Source organism: Hipposideros armiger, unplaced genomic scaffold (genome assembly GCF_001890085.2).
Source record: "Hipposideros armiger isolate ML-2016 unplaced genomic scaffold, ASM189008v1 scaffold_562, whole genome shotgun sequence".
Lineage (NCBI taxonomy): Eukaryota > Metazoa > Chordata > Mammalia > Chiroptera > Hipposideridae > Hipposideros > Hipposideros armiger.
In genome coordinates this window covers 932,429-955,186 of record NW_017731912.1, presented here as the reverse complement: position 1 = coordinate 955,186, position 22,758 = coordinate 932,429, and the positions used below count along the sequence as shown (strand labels likewise).

The window sequence follows — 22,758 nt, the reverse complement described above, 5'->3', positions numbered from 1 at the left end:
CACACACACACACACACCCCAACATATACACACACACTACATATAATGAGAGAATTGTTGGAACCTCATTTTTTTTCTAATACCTTCATCATAGATAAGAACTGTATCCTTGATCAAACAAGCCCTGATAATATAAAACAGTGGCCATTAAATTCCTGAATTTGTTACAAAAGATATTAGTTAGTTGCTAGCAGACAGTGCTCTGCGGGAAGGTGGCCAATCCTATCTTTCCCTGTTCTTCACATCTGGATGCTGACATGAGTGGAATTCAGAAAACAGAGAAATCCTTTAAACAAATATCACGACCCTTTGAAATGCCTAAAAGTTATGAAACTATAATGCATATATTTACCAAGCAAATCTTTACTCATCATTAAAATCGTGTTTATTAAGTTATTTCCCTATATGCATGAATGTGATTATTATAATACAGTATTAGTAATTGACACCTAAATTCTGACTGCGTTCTCTTGCTATAAATAGATTGTTGGGTTATTTATTAGATTTCAAAGGACATGGTCCAGACTTCCATATCTATATTTGTAGAATGGCAACCCAAATGAACTCCAGTTTCATCTTCCAAATATATAATCCACATGGAGGTAGCAAAGGAAAAATCCTGTCTATGGACTACTTAGACCAATGCTATTGTTGCTATTCAGAGTGGGTTATTTTCTGACTTGAGCGGTGCCCATTATATTTTGTTCAGAGGCCTTACTGGCAATGTGGTTGCCAAGTTACTCTTCCAAATATCATCCCATAGAAGTGGGGGGTGGGGAGGGGAGAAATAAAAACGTAATGAATTCACTTTATGGAAAAAAACATGTGTTCCCTGGTGACCACAAGGTGGCACAATGGTGACCAAGAATACTCAACCTCCTAATAGAATTCGAAATACCAGAGGCTTTTACGTAATTGCTACTATTAATAGCTATTATTATCATTATGGTATTTCAAAAGACCAACATATCACCCTAGCCTTTGGTGGAAAGATGAAGTGTTTGTATTTATTTATTTTTTAATCTTTTTCCATCTGCCTGCAAAATCATTAGTATTTGCTTTCACTCAATCCCAGTCCCAGAAAGGACAAGTACGTATGCAGATCTTTCACTTTACTATTGTCCAACGCTTTTAAACAAAGAATAATAACATGGGTCATATGTTACATTTCTGGAAAGGATAGAAACACAACTTTATCCTGTTTGATGGATCTGATGTTGCTCAAATCCGTGATTTCGTGACTACCCTAATAGTTATTTGTAATACAGGAATCAAAAAGCCCTTCTGAAAATTTTGGTTTACCATAAAGGTTCAGATTGGTAATGTGCAAATTGCTATTTCGCTAGGTCCCCCCCACAGACATGATATTGGGGAAAGCGCCCAGGATATTCCAATGTGTTGTTCATGTATTTATGATTATTTGGTGTCGATATTATAGACCATCTCACTCATGCTCAGGGGGCTAAGTGACCGCTGGGGTCTGGAAATCTAGGTGCTGCAATTGTTATCAGTTAGGCATATTGGGAGGGAATTAAAAAGCAGCCACTTTTTCCCAACTCGAAACAAAACACTGGCTGGCCAGGTACCGTTGTTCAAATAATTCACTGCACAAGTCACCAACCTGAAGTTGCAGCTGTTAATAATAACACAAAGAGTTAGTAGCGCCCTTGACTGAACATTTGTTTCTCCAACTTCCAGAGATTAAGTGTTCTGGCATTTCATAAAATTTAACAGCATATTTGATGGCCTCTGTTAGTTTGTCATAAATTTAGGTTGCCCTCATCAGAATTTTATAATACTTAACATTTTTCATGCCACTCCTTGCTTCCGGCCATTGTAATTACAAAAGCAATACTTCATCTTTTTAAAAAATCAGACTTGTGTCATTTTTAAATGCCTCAAATTCTCCTGTTTAAAATAGGTCCAACTTTAGAAAAGGACAATAATATCAGATCTGAAAACTAAATTCAACAAATACGATTACTCCGAGTTCCTGAACTTTTATCACAGGAAGTATAAAATGTACATCACAATTAGCTATAAGTTAAAGAAGGATTTTAAAAGAAGCGGAAAATAGTATGAAATTAGAACTTTCCTGTTAAATTCAGAGAGTACCGAAATCATGAGAATAGAAAAGATTACAGTAAAATACATGATAATAAAAAAATTATAAAAAGCCAGTAAGAAACGATAAAAAAAGAATCAGGACTGAAAATAGAGTGAGGGAAAATCATCATGTTTGTGTAGTAATTTAAAGCAACATCCATGCTGTAAGTGTTGGAAAACAGTGGACCAGAGAGGTTGGGAAATCCTCCCAAATCCCACAGCTCCTTAGTGGCAGTGCTGACACCAGAATCAATTACTCTTGGGTACAGAAAGAGAATATACTTAGAAAGTTGACCTCAGGCATCAAAAGTATAGATATGTAGAAAAAAGTAACTGTGGTAATTAGTAAAACATTATTAGCCCACAGCTAATAATGCTTTGGCTTTCAAATTCCTTTGAGTCATGCTACTATTAGTGATATATATATATATATATATATATATATATATATATATATATATATATATATANGAAAAACAAGGGCTGGCCGAGTGGCACGTTGGTTAAGAGTTGGCTTGGGATGCCAGCTCTAAGCAGCAGGGCCCAGTTCGGATCCCACATGAGGGCCAGTGACACTGTCCTCTACAGCTAAGATGGTGAATAACAGCTTGACCTGGAGCTGGGCTGCGGTGGGGCTGCAGTGGGCTGCCATGGGCTACTGTGAGTGGCCAGCAGCCACCGTGAGCCACCATGAGCAGCCGTCCAATGGCCGGTGACTGATCTGCCTCACCCGGGAAGAGCGCAATGATGATGTCAACATGGGCCAGTGAAGCGACGTCCTCCACAACTAGACTAAAGAACAAAAGGACTGCAACTTATCTGTTCCCCTTCCCCGATTCCCCGATGCTGTTTCCCTCCCCCAGTTCCCCAATAAAATCTTAAAAAAAAAAGAAAAACAAGAAATATTTGTTTATTAAGCTCAGACTCGTATGTGAAAATAGTTACGTGTATATATGTGTATCTCCATACACATACATAGACGGCCCTTCATATCCAGGGGCTTCACCTCCTGGGGTTCAACAACCACAGATCACAGATATTCAGAAAAAAGTTACACTGTTGCTGACATGTGTTATATTATTAGGCCTAGGATGGTTGCATCTGTGCTGAACATGTACAGGATTTTTTTTTCTTGTCATTAGTTCTGAAACAGTATAGTATAATAGCTATTTACATAGCATTTATATTAGGTATTATAACTAATCCAGAGATGATTTAAAGTATATGGGATGATGTGTGTAGGTTATATGCAAATTCTATGACATTTTATATTAGGGACTTGGGCATCCTCAGGGGGTTGAGGGTGTGGGGGGGGAGTCCTGGGACCACGCCATCCTGCGGATACTGAGGAAGGACTGTGTACATATACATATATATGTATATATGTGCATGTTTGTGTATGGGGGTGTATCCTGATACACTCTTTACAATTACCCCAAAAGGTAAACATTACCTCCATTTATATTCCTGAAGAAACTGAAGCTTGGTGACAATTAAGAGATTGCCCAAGTGCATTCAGCTGGCAAAAGGCACACCTGGAATTTGAATCCACTTCTGACTGATTTGAAGTCCATGAAGCCCCTTCTGTTTTACGTCCTGCATTAGAGAAAGAGGATTGTTCCTCCCCGATGCGATGAGTTCAGCACACCTCTTTGCTGGCACGTGAAGTGTGGCTCTCAGTCTTCTGGGTGGTTTGCAGACTCGTAGGGCCCACGGGCACGTCACAGGTCAGCAGGCGTTTCCAGGTTCAGTTAGCAGCAGCTTGTTTGGGTTGTGATGGGTCATTTTTTTGGATAATGAGCCTGGTCCTCCCAGGACCCCTTTGAATTTGCTGGAACATGTTGAGAAGTTTGCATATAATGCATGGTATTGTTATATAAAATAGTTCAACACTTTTTGAAACATCGTAAATAAAATGCCCCGTGGGTAGTTTACGCAGGGGGAGTATCCCATAGGACGTAAGGTCTGATTTCTCCTCTGTCTAGGCGAATTCACTAAGCCTTCTGTGTATCTTAGAATCGATATTTTATTCTCAAAACACCATGTTACTGAACCCCAATGCCTCACACAATGGAGAAAGTGTGCTTTATGTAATCCAAAATGGTTTCGGTAAGATAGTACAAAAATCCTTTACATTTGGATGGCAATAATTTATATTCCTGCTACTGTATGCTTCTCTCTCTCTCTCTCTCTCTCTCTCTCTCTCTGGCTCAAGTCAATGTTAAAGGTTATGGACTGTAAATTAATGGACACAACACTTAAAGAGATGAAGTTTGCTGCTGGCAGTAATAATAACACCTTGCACTTGATCAGCGCTCATTATGCGCCAGCTACTGTTCCAAGCACTTTGCAAATATTATCTCACCGAATTCTCACAACAGCTGTGAGGTGAGTACTCTTATTTTCCTCACTTCACAGTTGAGAAAGCAGGGGGCACAGAGAGGTTACGTGAAATGCCCAAAGTCACACAGAAATAGAGCCAATAGAAAGTCACACAATAGAAATACGATCCAAACCTAGGCAGCCTGGTTCTTAAGCCTGTTCTCAGCATCACAGCTTCCTACAGCGAGGCAAGCCGTACATACGGGGGCTGGGAATCAGAAACGCCGGCTAAGTTGCTTCAGGTTGCGCAATCACTGAGATGAGCACCTGTGGTCAGCCTGGGGTTTTGTGACCCTCTCAGGCTGGGCTCCTTTCCTCGCAGGTCCTGCCTCACCAGGAAAAGTGCCACCACTCGTGTGTGCTGATTCCCTAAGGCTGGTCGTGCCACAGGACCAAACGTTTCCGCACGCAAAGTGAGAGGCGTGGAGACCGGGCATCGATACACAGGGGTGGGCCCCCCTGTGCCTGAGCCTTGCCCTGAGCAAAGGCGAGCCTTTTGTTTGTTTGTTTTTAATACCATAATTTTTGTTTACATTTCGACAAGATTATTCTCCTTCATGATTGCTCTTACCAGCTGCTTCCCTCACTTTTTGCCCCCTTATCCATGCTCCACCCTCACAAAGTTAAGGTCTAGAAAAGAACAGGCTTTTATTTCTCAAAGGGTCTTGAAATGATGGCTTTTCCCATTGAATGATTATGGAATAAAATGCTCAACCTCGGGCACCATCAGGGCTGTTTATCACCTGTGGCGATTCAAAGAGTTTTGGGCTGGCCTTTGGTAGCTGTGTGTCTTTTGTCTGCTGTCCCTTCTTTGGTGGCTGTGTCTCTCTCTGGGGGCACAGAACTCCTCTAAGGTGGAGGGCTCCTCATATGTAAAATGGAATCTGATTAAATGAGCTAATATCCGAAAAAAAAATTTCGGTTCTGGAATTGGCAGCTGGCAGAGGTTAGCGCTGTCCTTACCCTGGCCCCTATGGCTAGCCTCCCCTCCCCCGGCCAAGTGGTATCGGATAGAATCAACAGGCAGCACGATAAATAATGGATTTACAACATGTGCTTCTAATTCAAAGAAAGAGCCCCAGTGCATCGTGCATGCGACTGAAGTATTTTATGTGGAAATTTGAAGGTTTCTGATAACTTTCTGTAAAGAAGTTTCCACAGGGGCTAAACCTCTTGGGGCTCTTTCTGTCTCAAGTTCCAGTTCCTTAGATAGTGATTAAAGATGTTTTAGGGGCCCTGTGGTCAATGACAGCATAGAGGAAAAAGCATTCTTTGGCTATGTAATTTAGCAAGACTTAATCTATCTGTTTGGGTTTTCATCCTCCGGGCTTGCTGAGAACTTTAAATGATTAACCTGCCTCTCCGTAGCCTGCAGAGGGTCCCAAATTTCCATCAAGGCCTTGACTTCAGTGACTATCCAGCTCAGGTTACCTTACTGATTGAGGAGACCCTCCCTCTCAGTCCAGCTGCTTTTTCTGGGGATGACAGATAGACTCGGGATCCAGTATGCTTTGTTCCTTTGCAGTATTTATAAAACAGCATCCATCAACGAGACCAAACAGCAAAAGGCCATCGAGACCAAACCGTAAAAGGCTGCTAGGTACTCAGCTACTAAGAGTCTATTGAACTTGAAAACATTGAGCCATGTTGATGAAGTCTCCAAACTCTGCACAAAAGATCTGCAACCACAGGCATGGACTTTCCCTGAGGAAAGGAGTGTGGGGTGACACGATGAAGCAAGATGCTGCCTGCCCCCAGCCAGATCTCATGACCCAACCACACAGTGCTGAGAGGACTCTGTGAAGTTGCCGAAGCAAACCAAAGCGAAAGAAGGACATGAGAATTCAGTGGGACATAAGGTTTTACTGACTGAAGAAAAGCTGCAGAGCCTTGCAGGCCTGTGAGGTCTTCCCAGCAGCACTGTGACTCTGTCTCTCCAGGAAAAGGCCCCTGGAGGAGGCCTTGCTTGCTCTCTGCCCAATGATTTCTCTGAATTGAATCTCAGTTACTAGCTTTCATTTTCAAAGACCTCAGATCCAGAAGAATCTTTGCAGGGAATTTGCCAAGGGCCTCCCTGCTGCTTCATCTGGGCGTCTGGGTTTTCCCCACTTGAGTTCTGTGTGTGGGGCCCAAACTTATTTTCTCCAGGGGTATGGGTCATACTGCTCCTTTAAAAATGAAAGTGAGAGCGAGAGAGAGGCCACACCAAATCTGGAATGAAGGCAGGGTTTCGTGATTTCTACAGTACCCAGGGTGTGTAGGGGCAACACTTACCTTCCAAAAACACAGGGGCTTCCATTCGTCCTTGCAAACCACTCAGAGCAGGAGAACCAAGGCTTAGAATGAGTGGAGTTAATAGAATAGTTTAATTTGGTGCCCAATCTTTTAAATAGGAGTTGCCTAACCCATCTACTTTGCACATATCCTGGCCAACCCAGAAGTAACAAAAAAACACAAACGTGTAAAGTAAGGGTGAAGGTTCCTTGGTACATATTTAGAGTCCGCTTGAAGTCTCCCTGGGGGTCTCCAGCACCGCTCCAGCTGCACAGTGCTGGCTCTCCAAGTCTTGGTGGATCTCAGGTCCCCAATCCCAGTGACAGTCCCATTAGAACACGAATGCCCTTCTGTGGGAGGGAAGGGAAAAGGTAAGGGCAGTGGGACAGACGGTCAAGCCTCTTATCAGGGTCACTCAGACGTCAGTGTGTCACAGGGATTTCCAGGCCAAAAGTGATTCTTTTGTGTTTGTTTTACAATAATCGTGGCATTTCCTCAGCTCCCCAGAAAAACATGTGGTTTCCACAGAAACCAACGGCATCAAATGCCGTGTACGAGCTGGACCTAACGCGGACATCTTTTTTTCCTTACCAGCCCTTTTTTTCCCTGCATAATTGCCCAGGGGGGGATCACTCACTGTGTCAGTCAGAAATCATGTTTCTTTTCACTCACGCAGAAGAAGTTTGGAGACAGGCAGTGTCGGGTTGCACTCTTTTCTCCCCTGTTTCCCTCCGAAAGGGGTGTCTCATCCTCACAAGATGGCTGCAGGAGCTTCAGCTACCAAGTGTGAGGTCTAGGTGAGGAGAAGGGTGTACGCGGGGAATGAAAGGACATGTGCCAGCTAGGTCAGCCCCAGTAAAAGAGCTTTCTGAAAGGTCACATCCAGAGAGTTCTGATGACATCTCAAGGGTTAGCACCATGCACATAAGCACAAGTGCATGCGAGGGAGACCCCAAAGCATCATTGTGATTTTTTTTTTTTAAACCTGGGCATGTTGCTGTTGTCCCAGTGGGGGCCCTGTCAGCCAGGAAGAAGCAAAGAATGAGATATTTGATGACATGGAAATTTAAAATATCCACCCCACTGTTTTGGTGTCAGGATTAAGTATATCTGTGCGAAACACCTCATAAAGCTTGATGCTCTGGTGGTCCATGAAAACGGCACTTCCTTCCCTGTCCCTGTGCTCCCTCACTCTTCAAGGGCTCGCTCACAGGCTACAACACAGCGGAGCAATGCCTTGATGTCACAATTTGTTTTTCCATCTAATTAAGTTCACCAAATAATGTCATCTTCAGGGAGAAATTGATGCCATCAGAGAAAATATATATATTTGACTTACTTCTCACCCCGGACAGAGCATTTGAAGCTAGAAACGCAATTTTGCACAGAACCTTCATGTTGCAATGCTGACAGGAGCACTTAATTGTTCATTTGGATACAGCTTTTCTACAAGCTGTTCTAAACCCATAAAAATGGTTCATAATTGTGCCAATGTCCTAATTCTGTGAGGAGGCACCCTCATTTTTGGTGCCCTGTACCTGATGCTGACCACATCCACAGGGTTTACACCTGGAATACACACCTTTGGCATTATTTGAAGATCTTTATTACCAAGTAACTCATTGGGGTGTCCGTGTATGTTACAAACCTAAACAGAAAATTAGAGATAAATAGTACATGGGAGTGCCGAGTTTACACTCTATCCTGGGTAAGATGATTTGACAACAGAATGTATTTATTAAATATTGACGCCTCAATTCTGATACTCACGAAGCAAGATACAGGTAGGCAGGGTCCAGGAAGCAAAGGAAAGTGAAAAGATACTAGATGTGCTGGAGCAAGCTAAGGGCGGGGGCATGTTTGTTTGTGGTGGTGGTTGTTTTCTACGTAGTAGGTAGTAGTACTCTGATTCTACAGAGTCATTTCCGCTACAAAATCCAAATCTACAGTGCAAAGTGTAATTTACACATGGATTTTGCATTCCTGAAGCAAGTCAGAAAAAATGCATATTTATATCTGGTGTTAAGCTTCCAGACAGTTTTGCAGCTTGTAACCTGAACAAATCTCTGATCCTGAAAACAACAGGAATAAAAGATTTGCACATGAGCATTTAAAAATAACTTTGTTGCTCATAGGCAAAAGGAAGACAGAAGGAAAAGAAAGAAGAAAAAAAGGGAGGGTTCGGGGGAGGGAGAAGGAAGAGGGAAAAGGAGGAAGGAAAAAAGGGGGAAAAAGATGCAAAACAAAAGAAAAACACTTTACATACCTATACCTATGTATTTTACTTTTATTGCTAATCTTGAATTATGTGATTCAGTTCAATTTACTTGTATGCTTAATTCAAATGGAGAGATAAAAACTATGTGTGGGTACATATTTAAATGAAGCAAATTAAAAACTGTAGCAAATAATTATTGTCAACTCAGCAACAATGTTAAAAAAACACAGGTAATTCTGAATGTAGCTAATAACGTCAATTTATAAAGCTTAAAGTGACTCTTCACTCAAAAGTGATTGAATTTGTGCTTAAAGTAATCATAATTAACATCGTCTAACATGGAAACAGAGTAGACAGATGGATCTCAGGGCCTCAGACGTAAGCAACTCTATAACCCTTAGCTTCTCCAGTTAATAATATACATTAAAATCTCCTTAATTATACTGGGTCGTCGGGAAAGTCATGACGCATTTTTGCATTGAAAAACATAGAAAAATACATCATGATTTTCCCGACAACCCAAATCTTCAATTTAAATGATTGTTCCAAGTTCAATGGAAGCGTTTCTTAACGTCCACAATTCAAGTCACTTATATTTTGTAAAGTGACCAAGGCAGGTGGCATACATAACTGCTTCTGGGCACAAATACATACCTTTCCTATTGCTCTCCCCAAACTCCCCTAGAAAAGGTTCTATCCCTATGTAACCAGCCAGAGCTGGCAGAAGACGTGCACATGTTTTCTTCCATAGAGTCTCAGAGTGTTTATCATTATCCATTCTGTCACCCCATCTCTCTGATTCTGTTCCTTCATCTCATCCTTGGAGAAGCTGGAAGGTGGGCATCAAAAGCCCCCTCGTCAGAGAACCTACAAAGGTCAGGGTTGCCTTCTTTCTGCTCTTCCACATAAAGCCATTTGCTAGAGCTAATCAGGGCATTTCAGAGAGAAATACTGCTCTGCATAATAATATAACTTTGCTCCTGCCTCATGGGTGAGAGAGAAAATAGCTTCTGGCACTCATTGATCATGACCTGGGCAAGTGGCTGTGGAAGAACTGTCTCAATTGGTTTCTTACAGCCACTAACTCTGTCTGCTGATACCAAGACCCTATAAGGGGTAAACATAGTACTATGAACGGGCTAGTCGATACCACAGTTAAATATCTCAACTTTACAATTTATTGAATGCATGCCGTGTATATCTCGGTTAGGTGATATGATGTTTTTATGGGAAACCACTCATTATACTATCAATCTTGATACATTAAAATGTTTATTATTCATGCTGGTTGTCTGTCCTATTTTTATTTATTCCACTATCCTACCTTGCTTTCCCATTATTAAATATTACACCGCCAACTAAAGATACAAGTATATAGAATAATAAAAGGAGATGAAATTTATATTAATCAATTAGACTCTTACTAGCACCCCTAACACAAAAAATCGCTAGCAAGAAGACAAAGTTTAAACAATTGGGTACTAGGTAATTTTTTAAATCATCATTGATCATGTTTAACCTGCTCTGCTTATCCTCCATCAGCATCAAACATACCTATCGCATTCTTTTACAGCCCTGTTTACAACTACTTGCCTTCAGGCGATTGGCTGGATAGCGAAATGATTGGGTGGGAGCCCTCGCAATTGCAATCTGGGGCTACATTTGGGATTCTACAGAGATTCTATTTAAAGTCAGGAGAGCTTTCTGATAAGGCGTTTCCTTACACTCATCCACGGCAGAAGTGGCGGTCTCCTCCGGGCTTTCACAGCTGCTGACAATGGCGACTGCACTAAAGGACCTTTTTCGGACCCTGGTGTCCGCCAGGCCGGCTCCTCGGACCGGCGGGGCTCGCTCCATAGTGTGGAGCTGCTGGTCTTTCCAGTCCAGCTGCTTGGCGCTGCAGAAGGGCGCATACACCTCCACGCTGCCCTCAAACTCCAGGCAGTTCACTTTGTAGTACTTCCTCTTGACCTCCAAGACATCGTTAAACCTGTGACCCCAGAGAATTTCTCGGGGGACATAGGAGCTTCTGGACTGGTGGGACGTCCCCGTGGAATCGCCGGTGTAGATGAACGTCACCAAAATCTCAAAGTTATCTTTGGCCACTGCCTTCCGGTCAAGGGCATACAGAGGGCTCTCGTGGTCGATCTCATGGACAATGGTGACCGGCGTGACGAGGATAATCTGGTCATTGACCAGCTTGAGGTCCTTAAACGCCATGGTCATCCGCCCTTCGCTGTCCTCCGTGTAGCGCAGGAGCTGGGCGCGCACGGTGCCTTCCACCACGTGGTTGGGCCGGAAGTCCCCGACGCGCCACATGAGGCACAGCTTCCCGTCCCGCATGCCCACGAGCGCGAAATAGCTGAACCGGATGGTTTGGGCCCTCTTGCGGGCCGTGGCCATTTTGGCCAAGGCGGCGCCGATGATGAAGGTGTTGATGATGCAGCTTAGGATGGACTGGAGGATGACCGCGAGCACCGCCACCGAGCACTCCTCCGTGACACAGCGGTAGCCGTACCCGATGGTGGTCTGGGTCTCCAGGGAGAAGAGGAACGCCCCCGTGAAGGAATGCACGTTGTCCACGCAGGGCGTGAGGTCTGGGTTGTCGAGCAGATCCCCGTGATGGAAGGCGATCAGCCAAAAGATGGAGCCAAATATCAGCCAGGAGAGGATGTAAGACAGGGAGAAGATGACAAACATGTGGCGCCACTTGGTGTCCACGAGGGTGGTGAAAATGTCCACCACGTAGCTCCCCCACTCGCCGAAGATGTGCTTGAAGTACACGTTGCAGCTGCCGTCCTTGTGCAGCAGGCGTCTCCTGGCTCTTCGCTTCTCGGCTACGATGTGCTCGGGCGGGTAGCCGGGGAACTTGGCGTCCACGCTCACGATCGGGTAGCCGCTGCCGTAGTAGCTCATTTTTCCCTACGCCCTTTGGGCCCCCCGGGGGCGCTTTGGAGCAGCAGTGGGTCCGGGCGTGTGGCCTGTTGTTGGGCTGGGCTTTCAGTTAAAACCTGACAGAAAGAAAATGAAACACACTTTCAGCTCTAGCTTTCAGTTTCCACCTTTTATAGGCTTTTGCCGAATTTGAAGCAATTCTGTGCCATCCGAAATCGCTAAGACTTCATTTGAACCCTCCCGAGACTCAGTGTTGATACTCATTTCAGTTTAGAATTCAACTCGGTCATTGCAGGAACAAAATATGCAAGTAGAGTCAATAACATTTTTATAAATGCGTAAGGCTTGAGTAAACACTATGCTTATCCCGAATGAAGCCTGGTTACTTTTCTGAGCTGACATTAAAAAAAGAAAAATTGTCTTACTTTTGTAGACTCTCCCAGCATGAGGGCATTTAGAAAACACAATAATAATGTAAAAATACAAAATATAATTCAGACATTTGTCTAGCAGTCTTACAAGCTTTCTGTTTAAATCAGATGGTTCCCCTTAAAAGAAGGAGGCAATTAAGAGCTTCTACCTTCATGTCACAATGTAACTTACAGACTGGTTGCTATAATAAGTAGTCCCTCACCTTCAGCACCCGTGGCTTCCTCGCTCTCCCACCAAGGTTCTTCTTCCGTGTACTTCCCAGGACCAAACACAACTGATAGGGACACTATTTCAGATTCAACTCCTTTACCCTAGCTCTACCTTCAGCCTAGAGAGGGGAAAAAAATCTTTCTTAACCCCAGAGGAGTTAAAACCACTCCCAGTTCAGCTTTCAATAAGGTATAAAATTGCTTGTGCCTTTGTCTCATAACATCCATCCTTTTTTTTTTTTTTTCTTTTTGGCACTGGAAGCTCTTCTCTTTCCCTCTGAATAGATGCAGACAATTTGCCAAAGTTGCTAATCTTATTTCCCTCTTAAAGGGAGCAGACTTCCAATGGACCCCCCCCCCCCCGCCACCTCCAACTCTTCAGCGTATCCCTGATGCTTCCACAGTCATGCCGAGGCAAAGTCATTTTTCTTCCTCCCAATTCAGTCTTTAAAGAAAAAAAAAAAAACAACACAAGGCAGCACATACAGTTCTTATCGTGTTTAGCATTCATGTATATAGGCCAATGGCTTCCCCAGCTCAAGTCTGAAAGTAAGTTTTAAAAATCCAATGTTAAGAGGTCTTTAGTTATTTCTATGCCAAATTATGAAGTCACTGCAGCCCAATTTCAATGGTTTGGTAATGATTAGAATACGTTTTCCCCATAGTCTACCTGTGTGAGTGTAAGAAGGGACCACTTCAGGTGGTCCTAGAGGATCCTGCCACTCTGTTGCACTGAAAAATGCATGAGGATTATTATTCCTGACATTGAGACCACCCCCCACCCCTTGAAACCAACCAAGGAAATTGATCACTAAGTTCTTATTCAGCGCCTTCTCCTGGCTGCTGAAGGGAGGAAAGAGTTAATTTCCCTCCAGTCAAAAGGAATCATTTTTCTCACTCTCTGGGGATCAGGCCCACTTTACAATAAACACTTTGTTTGGTGGACCACTGTGAAGATGGACACTCTGCTTAAGGCCAAAAAATCCTGCGAGGCGTGTATGAGTTTCGCTGTCCATCCCCCAGACCCTCCCCCACCCCCATCACTGCACCCTCCTGCCACCCCGTCTGCTTTGAGTAGTTACATGCTATCCTTTGTCAGCACTTCAGCCATATTTAGGGGGAGACAGTTGTATAATTTCAGGATGTGGCCCAGGGCTGAGAAAACGCTTACTGGAAGGTCAAATGTAAAAGGTTTCCACAAATTTTGTCCACGGCATACATCCTTCCTTGGAGGTTCCAGTCTGATCTGTCACTGAATGAGACACGGGACTGAGAACGCCACTCTTTCACCGGATCACTCCAGGCATGAGACTGGGACCAGTTATAATCAAAGGCCCATATGATTTCGAATTAAAAAGCAGATTTGGAGATAGGCTTGTTTTCTTGTTAAATGCTTCCAACCCAGTTCCTTAAAGGGAACTGCACACATCATGGGAGTCTCAGAATAAGAAAGCACAGTTCATAAATCAAGAGCTACTGTGTGACTCTGCTCTTTTCTGCTGCCAAAAGAAAAAGGATTTGTATTTGAAATGGCATTCCGTTGGCATCATTTTGAATTCCAGTGGTGCCAACCACTTTTATAAACAGGCCATTTTTAAAACACCTTCAGCAGTATGCTAATTGGTGGAAGACATTTCAATTAATACAAGCAACAAGTGAGCAAATTTGAATGTGTGGAAAATCTATTTCTGAGTAATGGAACAATTTTAGGGATACACCTTACAGCTGTGAATTCTGCCCCAAACCCACCATATCCTTGGCTGCAGTTCATTCCTGTAGTCATTCATTTCAGTGTTTCCAGATAAAAAGCTTTCAGATTCTGTTCAGGTGCATACACTTTGTTCATCTATTCTTTGATTCTCCAACCATGTAAAGGATGCAATTTTCAGTTCAATGATAGATTATAACTGAACAAATTTTATTTAGTCTAACCATTTCTTGGGCTACACAAAGAGTAAAGAAGTTTATGGAGGCCCTTTTGTCAAAATGGCTAGACAAAATAAATATTTATTAATCTCCTGTGTCGTATATTGTGTTAATTTGAGCACTTTTCCAATTGTTTGCCATTAAATAATAGAGGATCAGGCTTGTGGATTGACCGGACAGTGTATATTTAAGATTTGTGTTTGTCAAGATTCAAACCCAGTTTTAAAAGTGCCTTAAAGCTTCAACATCATCTGGTTAACATCAATTCCACCACGAAAAAGCATTTGCAATGTCCCTGCTTCTGTATTTCCTTTTGCATGTTGTGCTCCTTGCTCTCCAAGAACTGACGGTGGCCATTTCATTGATTGCAACATTCTTTTTATTTTTTTTTAATTAAAAATGGAAACTTGATCACTGTAATTACAACATGGTGGAGTATAAAGTTCAAAAGTAAAAGCTGAATCCAGCTCCAAATTGTTTCGCCAGGTGATGAATGGCAGAGGTGGGAAGAGGACTGCAATTTCTTTGCCATGACTGAGTTCTTTTGTAAATGCAGCTGGAGTAAGAGGCAGTGCGCGGCCAGGATGCTGGGTGCTCCCTGGGAATGCCACGAAAGCTCCTTCTAATGTGCGAAGACACATAGGCGAGCATGCCCAGATGATCCAGTTCACTCCATCCCACGGAGACACCTGAGACAGACACCCAGCGGGCACAGCAGACCCAATCCTGACAGCGACTTTTCTCTGACCTTCCTACTGAGATTAAGTTCAGACAATTCAAAAACGTTCCTTAATCTGCTTCGACCGCTGAGATCTGCTTTTCATCCACAGTTTTCTAGATCTTTGAATGAATTCCAGGAGAACTCTTTACTAATTCAGCATATTTCGAACGCGCTATACATACCACAGGGATTATTTTCCACAAAACAGGTAACCATCCTGCGTGTCTGTCTCTGTTTCTCGATTCGCAGAAGTGCCTCAGTCGGACTCGCCGGTTTTCAAGCAATCCCTCCTCCACTTTGCCACAGCCTCTCAAGTTCAGCTATTTACCAAGACGACTGCTCTTGGAGATCAAGCTTACGCTTCTCATGAGCATGTTGAGGGGACAACACAATGGTTAAGTCTTTGTAATCCTGTGTCACTTTGATAATAAAATTGGGTCTTGTCTCTAGATCTGCTTAATATAAATATAGTAATAGTAACCACAAATAAAGGGTCTAAAAGATCTGGTAAAATTCATTTATTAATGCCCATGGCCTTTCAGATTAACAGGTCCCTTTTTTATCATGGAAATGACTTAGATGAACTCGTCAGTAATCAAGTTACTTTTCCTGGCAACGATTAGATAAGATAAATTTTAGCGGACACTTGAGAGCCGATGGGGTAGAAACTAGAAAAGGTGGCCTAAATTCCAAGCAGAGGTCATTGTTTTTGAAGACGGGCTTGGGTGGAGCTCTGAGACGTGTGGGAGGGGGGTGGGGGTGAGGGGTCAGTGAGAGGGTGCAGGCAGATGGCACATGGGGAAGGGAAGGAAGAGGGGTGTCCATGAGTTAGCACAGAACCCAAACAAGTTCGGTTCTTTTGCTCAAAACTCGTCCTACAACTGGTTGCCCGGGAATCACGCCTGGGGCTTCTCTGGCCTGGGATCCTCCTGAGACTTTCAGACACACTGAGGCAGAGCTCCTTGAGCCAGTGAATCCCTGCTGCAGACAGTACCTGCTAGGTACTGTCCAGACTTCTCCACACACTCATCTCCCCAGGTTCAAACAGTCTGTCCTTTGTTGACAAATCATGGCATTGTCACACTTCCTTCTCAGCTGCTATCATCGTCCCTAGGGCAGGCCTTGGGTAGACTTGCAACTTTTGTCCCTTCTGCGTCCTTTTCTCGCTCCCAACCCTAGTCTAATTTCTCAGTAATCCTGGATTTTACTTTTCCTGACACAACCTTAGAATTTCTCCTTCTGAATCAATTGAAGAAAGCTGTGTGTCAGTGATGATAGGAATGGAGTTACAGGTACTGTGTTATAGGCAAACAACTAAACTGAAAGCTGGTGCTAGGAAGAAGGAGCAGAAATCTCAAGTTGCTAGAACTTTCTCTGAAGCTCCTCTTGCTAGCCCCCCTTTTCCTTAAGTCATAGTTACACCCTAATCGTAAGCCCTGCCTCACCCAAAATGATGCTGTGTTGAAAGTAGAAGAAACCTCGAGTCAGGGATTATGTTTCTTCATTTTCTGGATGTCAAGCTAGTACCAAAGGAACACGAATTCTAATCCCCAATTATTCTGGTTTAAAAATCAAATTACCTCACTAAGAAACAGTCTGCAACAAAATGGGTTTTCTTTTCATTGCTTTGTGTGTGTGTGTGTGTGTGTGTGTGTGTGTGTGTGTGTGTGTGTGTGTGGTATTGTACAGAACCCATGAATTGGGAAGCAGACTCCAGTTCCAAGTCTGTCCTGAACGTCCTGGGTGGCTTGTGTGTCTTGTCCCTGAACCTCAGTGTCTCATTCATAATATGGGGATAATACCTGTGTCACCGAGTTACTGTGAGGTTTGAATGTGGTAATTAAAGGGAAGCCATCTTTCACTGTGCTGCGCTCATAGCAGCTGTTCAATAATTATTGCTCAAATCTGAATCCCACGAGACTCAGTTCCCCCTCCTCCGCCCCCGTAAGGTATCAGAGCATCTGTTTTACACCCCCCTCAAAGGGCTTCCCACTTGCATGACATCAGGGCAGACAATATGTGGTTCCCAACAGATATTTTAAGTTCAGGGATGGTGCCACCGTTTTCTACCACTGGGACACCTGAGCTACCCCTCTGTCCTTCCCTCAGTCCCCAGGGACTGACCGGGTCATGGTCCCTTTTCACAACTGTTAACAAATGGGAGATTTTCCCCTTGGGGAAAGATTCCCCTTGTTTTCAACACACACACACTTCTACTTTAAGAATTGTATTGCTATGTACTCTGAGCAACCAGGCTGACAAGCTTGGCAAATTTAACAAGTTAAAGAAATTCACAAGGTAGCTATGGTGGAGGAAAAAAGGGGATTCTACAGAAAGTGACCTCACAGGGTGATCTGATCATAAATGCCAAACAGGGCAGGTCATGGTGGGTATCATGCCCCAGGCCTGTAACTTCTTTATTAAAATGCTTATTTTTGCATCCAGCAGCCCTGTCCTGTTTCTGGGCACCTAGGTTAACACACCTTTGAAATGCCAGATGTAAAACCTTTCAAAAGGGGTCTGAACCCTCAAGAGAGCACATCATCTTGTTAACTATCCTGGAATCCAGTCCACTCTGGACTTTCTCCAACTTTCCTTACATCCCCCCACCCCACCCCCCACCATTCCAAATGCATAAAAGAAGCTGCAAAACTGTTATTCTCTGGAGCATCTGAGATCTTGTTCCCTGGCATACAGCGTCAGTTCGGCTCAACGTTTATATAAATTCTTTACAGGTTTGGACGTTTCTCACTTCAACATTATCATGCTTATTCTTTGTCTGAAATGGTACGTATATGTTTTACTAAGATGGCTCTGAAGCTTTCTCTTGTTCTTATCTTGAAAATCAGCCTGCCCATCCCTGCCTTGGTGGCAGGCCAGCCCCAGCCGAGGGTTTACCTGGAGCTCAGTACCGGTTGGTGCAGAAATCCGATTTCATGAGCTCCTATGTCCTTTTGAGAGACCAGCTCAGTTTCCCCTTGTTGTGATATCAGCATCTGACAAATACAGACAGTGCCAAAAAAATGTATACACATTTTAAGAAAGGAAAGCTGTATTAAAATTGTAATACTCAATATATACCCATAACAAAAGATGAACATGTCACGTTTGACTTCTGCCATTACAAGAGGGGCTCAAAGTGGTGACCATCAGCGTCCAGACACTTCTGATGACGGCGAACTACTGCTTGAGCAACGCTGACCAAAGTGTCCACTTGTAGACATTTTTTGGCACCCCTGGTATCTTTAGGTTTCCTTGGGTTTATTAAAAACATAGAGACAATAGTTGACATCTCAAAAGGCTTTTGCAAGGGATAAATGAAAAATATAAAAGAGTACAATGACTAGCACCTTGTAAGCGCTCCTTATTCATAGTCTTCCTTTAACCCCTACTTTGACAAAATATTTCTCCGTTTCTTGCAATAGCTTACAATACCGGGTTCTCATGTAGTCTGGGAGGGATGGCTATCTGAGCTATAGTCTATAAGGTGAATACGAGTTAGTTAAATAAGAAGAAGGAAAAAGGCTTTTCTAGGGAGAGGAAAAGCATTTCCGAAGGCTCTGTGATTCAAACATGCACAGGACATGCTTTCCAAAGAAGTGAAACTGAGGCAGAGCGGGGTCGTGTCAGGGAGCTGAGCCTGGAAACAGAGACAGAGGCAGAGCATAAATGACCTAGTAGGTAGAATGATAGTCTTGGGTCTTTCTCCCAAGAGCAGTGAAAGCAAAATGAAGTATCTTAACCAAGGGCACAGCCTGATAAGGTCTGCATTTTTAAAAGATCGCTCTGGCTGTCCAGCAGAAAAACTCGTTGTAGAAATTTTAAAAGCAGATGTGGGGAGATGAGCCAGGTAAGAGGTGATGGTGGCTGGGGTTAGGATGATGCCAGTGGAGGTGGCAGAGCCACCTCTCCCTCCAGTGTTTCTTCACCCTGCACCTGGAATAAGGTCATGTGACCTTGGAGTGGCCAATCAGAGGTCCAGGAACAAGACACTGAATCCTATGAGTCCAGGTAAGTACAAGGAGTCAAGTGGGCAGTGTGGGGGGGCACTAGGTCTCCCCGACGACACAGGGCACAGCTACTAGAGACACTGCCCTGGAGATAAGATTTCCATTTTGCCTCGTTTCTGCTCAAATCAGGGTCTCTCTCTCCATGCTTCCTTTGATACCTACTGAAAGCTACCTGATATCTTTTCAATAATATTTTCTTTTGCTTCCTCTAACCAGGAATAGTTTTTATTGCTTGAAACAGAGAAAACTCAGTTAAAAGAAAAGTTTAATTTACATTTTTAAAATATCTCCAATATGTAAGAGGATGACCTAATCACCCTCCTTGACTTCCATCATGGAAACTATAGCAGCAAGTCCTGCTGGTTCGACCTCAAAAGAGATCTGAAATCTAGTCATGTTTCATCCTAGTCAAAACCCCCATCGTCTTCAAAGGACCACAGCAGCTTCATAAGAGATCTTCTCTTTCTGCCCTCGCTGTACTTTAATCTACTCTTTTTAAAAATAATATCAAAACGTGTCACTCCCCTGCTTAAAACTCTCCAGTATCTTCCCATTGCAATTAGAGTCCATTGCATAACCTGTACTTTATACAGATGGTCTGACCTCTGCCCATCTCTGCTAAATATCTCCTGCTCTTCTCCTTCTCACTGTTCACTCTCTAGCATCACTGCAGCTGCCTTTTTCACTAATGCAGGGGTCAGGAAACTGTAGCCTAAAGGCCAGTCTGATTCACTGTTTGGTTTTGTAAATAAAGTTTTATTTAAACACACTCAGACTGTTGTTTATACAGCGTCTATAGCTACTTACTCTCAGGCTAACTATCACTGCAGACTTAAGTAGTGCAACAGAGGCCATGTGGCCCAAAAAGCCAAAAATATTTACTATGTGGCTCTTTAAAGGAAATGTTTGCCAAATTCCACTCTAACACACAAGGATGTTCCTGCCCCAGGGCCTTTGCACTTCCTTTCCTACCTGCAGGGCTTTTTATCATCCCTGAAATCTTATCTTTAATGTCGCCTTTTGAAAAGAGGCCCTGTCTGGAGAGGATATAAACTCAAACCTTCCCCCACACCATTGTTTTTTGCTCATTAACATGATTCACTTAAAAAAAAACCACCACTCCTGACTGAATTCCTTGTTTGTTGGCTGGATGGCCCCATGGAGTAGATTGTAAGCTCCATGAGAAAAGGTTTGTCTTACTTAGCACTGTATCCCCAGCAGCTAGAGCAATCTGTGGCATGTAGGTACTCATTAATTATACTTTGAATGAATGAATAAATCATTGAACAATACCAACTGAGCAACACAATATTCTCAAGATTTCAGTCTTATAAGAGTATCAGCCCTGCAGAACTATTAAAACGTCAACGCTGGCAGCTCTCCAAACTCCAGCTCTCAATTCCTTCCATTTATCTTGCCTCTCTCCCTGTCCAAACTGCCAGTTCATACATAGTTTTTTTGTTTGTTTATTAAAAAGTAACACTTACAACTTTTGCTTATAAGCTTTCCTAGAACTGTAGAGTTCGGTACAATGACTGCTGACTGCATGTAACTATGCTGCAAAACTCTTTGGAAATCTGGAGTTGAAAAAGAAATTGTGCTTGGCACTAAAAACTATTTAATAAAATTTGTGAAAGTAATGATTGAATGATTAGCAATGTGGTTCTCCCTATACCGATACATGTCATTACATTGTCATTTTGGAGGTACATTCAAATATATATGGATTTAATGTGAACGGTTTCTGGAGATACGTTGGCTCTATGTGACAATTGTCTGTGACTCTGGTACAGCCTCTAATTCAGCAATTCCACATGTCGCTATTTACCCTAAAGAAATGATCACGGATGAGCATAGAGACATGGTTAATTTGTAGGACTATTTGCAGTAGGAAATGTTGACTATGACCTCGCCAGCTAATAAATGTGGGATTGTTTTATAGGTAATGGTACAATCATATCATTACTCAATACTTTTAATGTAGCCAGTAAAAGCGATGGAGTAAAAGAATGACAGGAAAAATGAAAACACATTGTTTAGTGGAAAAAAATAAAACACGACCATAAAACCACTTGTACAATATTCATTTTTTTCAGTTTCACTAGATTTAAGCCTGGAGAAAAGACAGAATGACATATAACAAAATGTTAATTGCGGCCTCCTTTGTTTGTTATCATTATTTTTTTCTCCTCCTTTTGCTTCTGTTTTCTCGTTTATATTTTCTAAACTTTTACAATGAACAAGCGTTAGTTTTGCAAAACAGAAACTCAGGTATTTTCAGCTGGTGCTGTTGAAGTGAACCAATTCTAAAGCTGCATCAACGGAAAGCAAACCAATAGCAATTTAAAAGCATTTATTAGAGTGTTTAAAAGGCAACTATAAATAGCCCAGGGAGGCAGACAGTCTTACAGACGTTTAAAGTCAGACATTGATGCTGTAATTTTTGCTGGAACAATTCACAGAAACAAATATAGTGACATTTAATTCATCTAAGTAAAACCAGATCTCTTTAAAACAAGGAAGCAGGTGGGGGGGGATGGGTGGGGGGAGAGGGGGGAGTCGGGTCTGATTTGGCCACTGGAGACCAATTGGAGAAATCATGAAAGCGGTTGGGAACAAATCAGGGGTTCATAAAGCAGAGTTAAAATTAAACAGGCATCAAATGCAACTCTCCCCTCTCAGCGCCCCCTTTCCTCCCTTCCCCGGTCCAAAACATATTAAACTGCTAATACCTTCATTTCTTGGCTTGGTATACCAAAGTCTGTTTTAGGAATCTTTCTTTTATCTTAATATTTTCAATAACTTTGGAGAGAAAAATGTTAAAAACTGTGCTATTTTGCAACTTTAAGGTCTATGTTAATAGACGTTTAAGACCCAAAGAAATGGTCCTTTGAAACAGATGCACTTGAGGAGGGCAATTAGATATTCATGGGGCAGATCTGCCCAAATAGCTGGTCCTAGCCAGTTCTTAATAATTCATACCGACGAACTCCAAAACCTCATTCAGATGCCCCTACAAGCAGTGTTCAAAGGCTAGTCCACTAACAACCTGCTTCCGAAATCTTAGGGGAGCACGTTGCACCTGTAGACTGACCCTTGGGTTTCACCCCCATCATTCTGATTTCCTTGACCCCCCCCATCCAGTTGATTTTTACACATCCTCAAGATGGAGATCTACTGCCTTAGAGTTTCAAGAACTGAGACACTGCGTTCTCATAGACATGGCGCTGAGTTTGGAGGCTTGCTTGATCACTAGTAAGGCTCACTGCACTTCTGTCTAAGTTACTCAACCTCTCTGGGCCTCCAATTGTCCATCTGAAACTGCAAGGAGGGTTAAAGGAAGCTGTGTTCCCAAACCTCCTTTCAGAATAACTGGTATTTAATATGTATGTAAGTGCCAGGCTTGTAGCTATGACTACGGTTCATTTAAATATGGATCCATATGGTGGGGAGAAGAGAGAGAGAGAGAGAGAGAGAGAGAGAGAGAGAGAGAGAGAGAGAGAGAGAGAATATCTGCCTTTTTCTTTTTCACCATAGATTTTTAGATTGCCAATTTCCCAGACTTGTTCGAAAGTTCTCTTCTAG

The 22,758-nt window shown here is 42.9% G+C and overlaps 1 protein-coding gene across 6 annotated transcripts in view; it reads right to left on the bottom strand.

Annotated features, from left to right (window-relative positions):
* Positions 1-9,035: 9,035 nt before the first annotated feature.
* KCNJ16 (potassium inwardly rectifying channel subfamily J member 16) overlaps positions 9,036-22,758 on the bottom strand; it is a 43,911-nt gene continuing 30,188 nt past the window's right edge. For 3 of the 6 annotated variants that reach the window (XM_019623798.1, XM_019623793.1, XM_019623794.1), the window contains exon 2: positions 9,036-11,991. In XM_019623798.1, coding sequence (XP_019479343.1) covers positions 10,637-11,896 — 1,260 coding nt within the window. In that variant the 5' untranslated portion in view covers positions 11,897-11,991 and the 3' untranslated portion in view covers positions 9,036-10,636. Of the gene's footprint in view, positions 11,992-12,509; positions 12,636-18,061; positions 18,160-22,758 lie in introns of all 6 variants that reach the window. The other 3 variants (XM_019623795.1, XM_019623797.1, XM_019623796.1) reach the window with 3 other exon arrangements.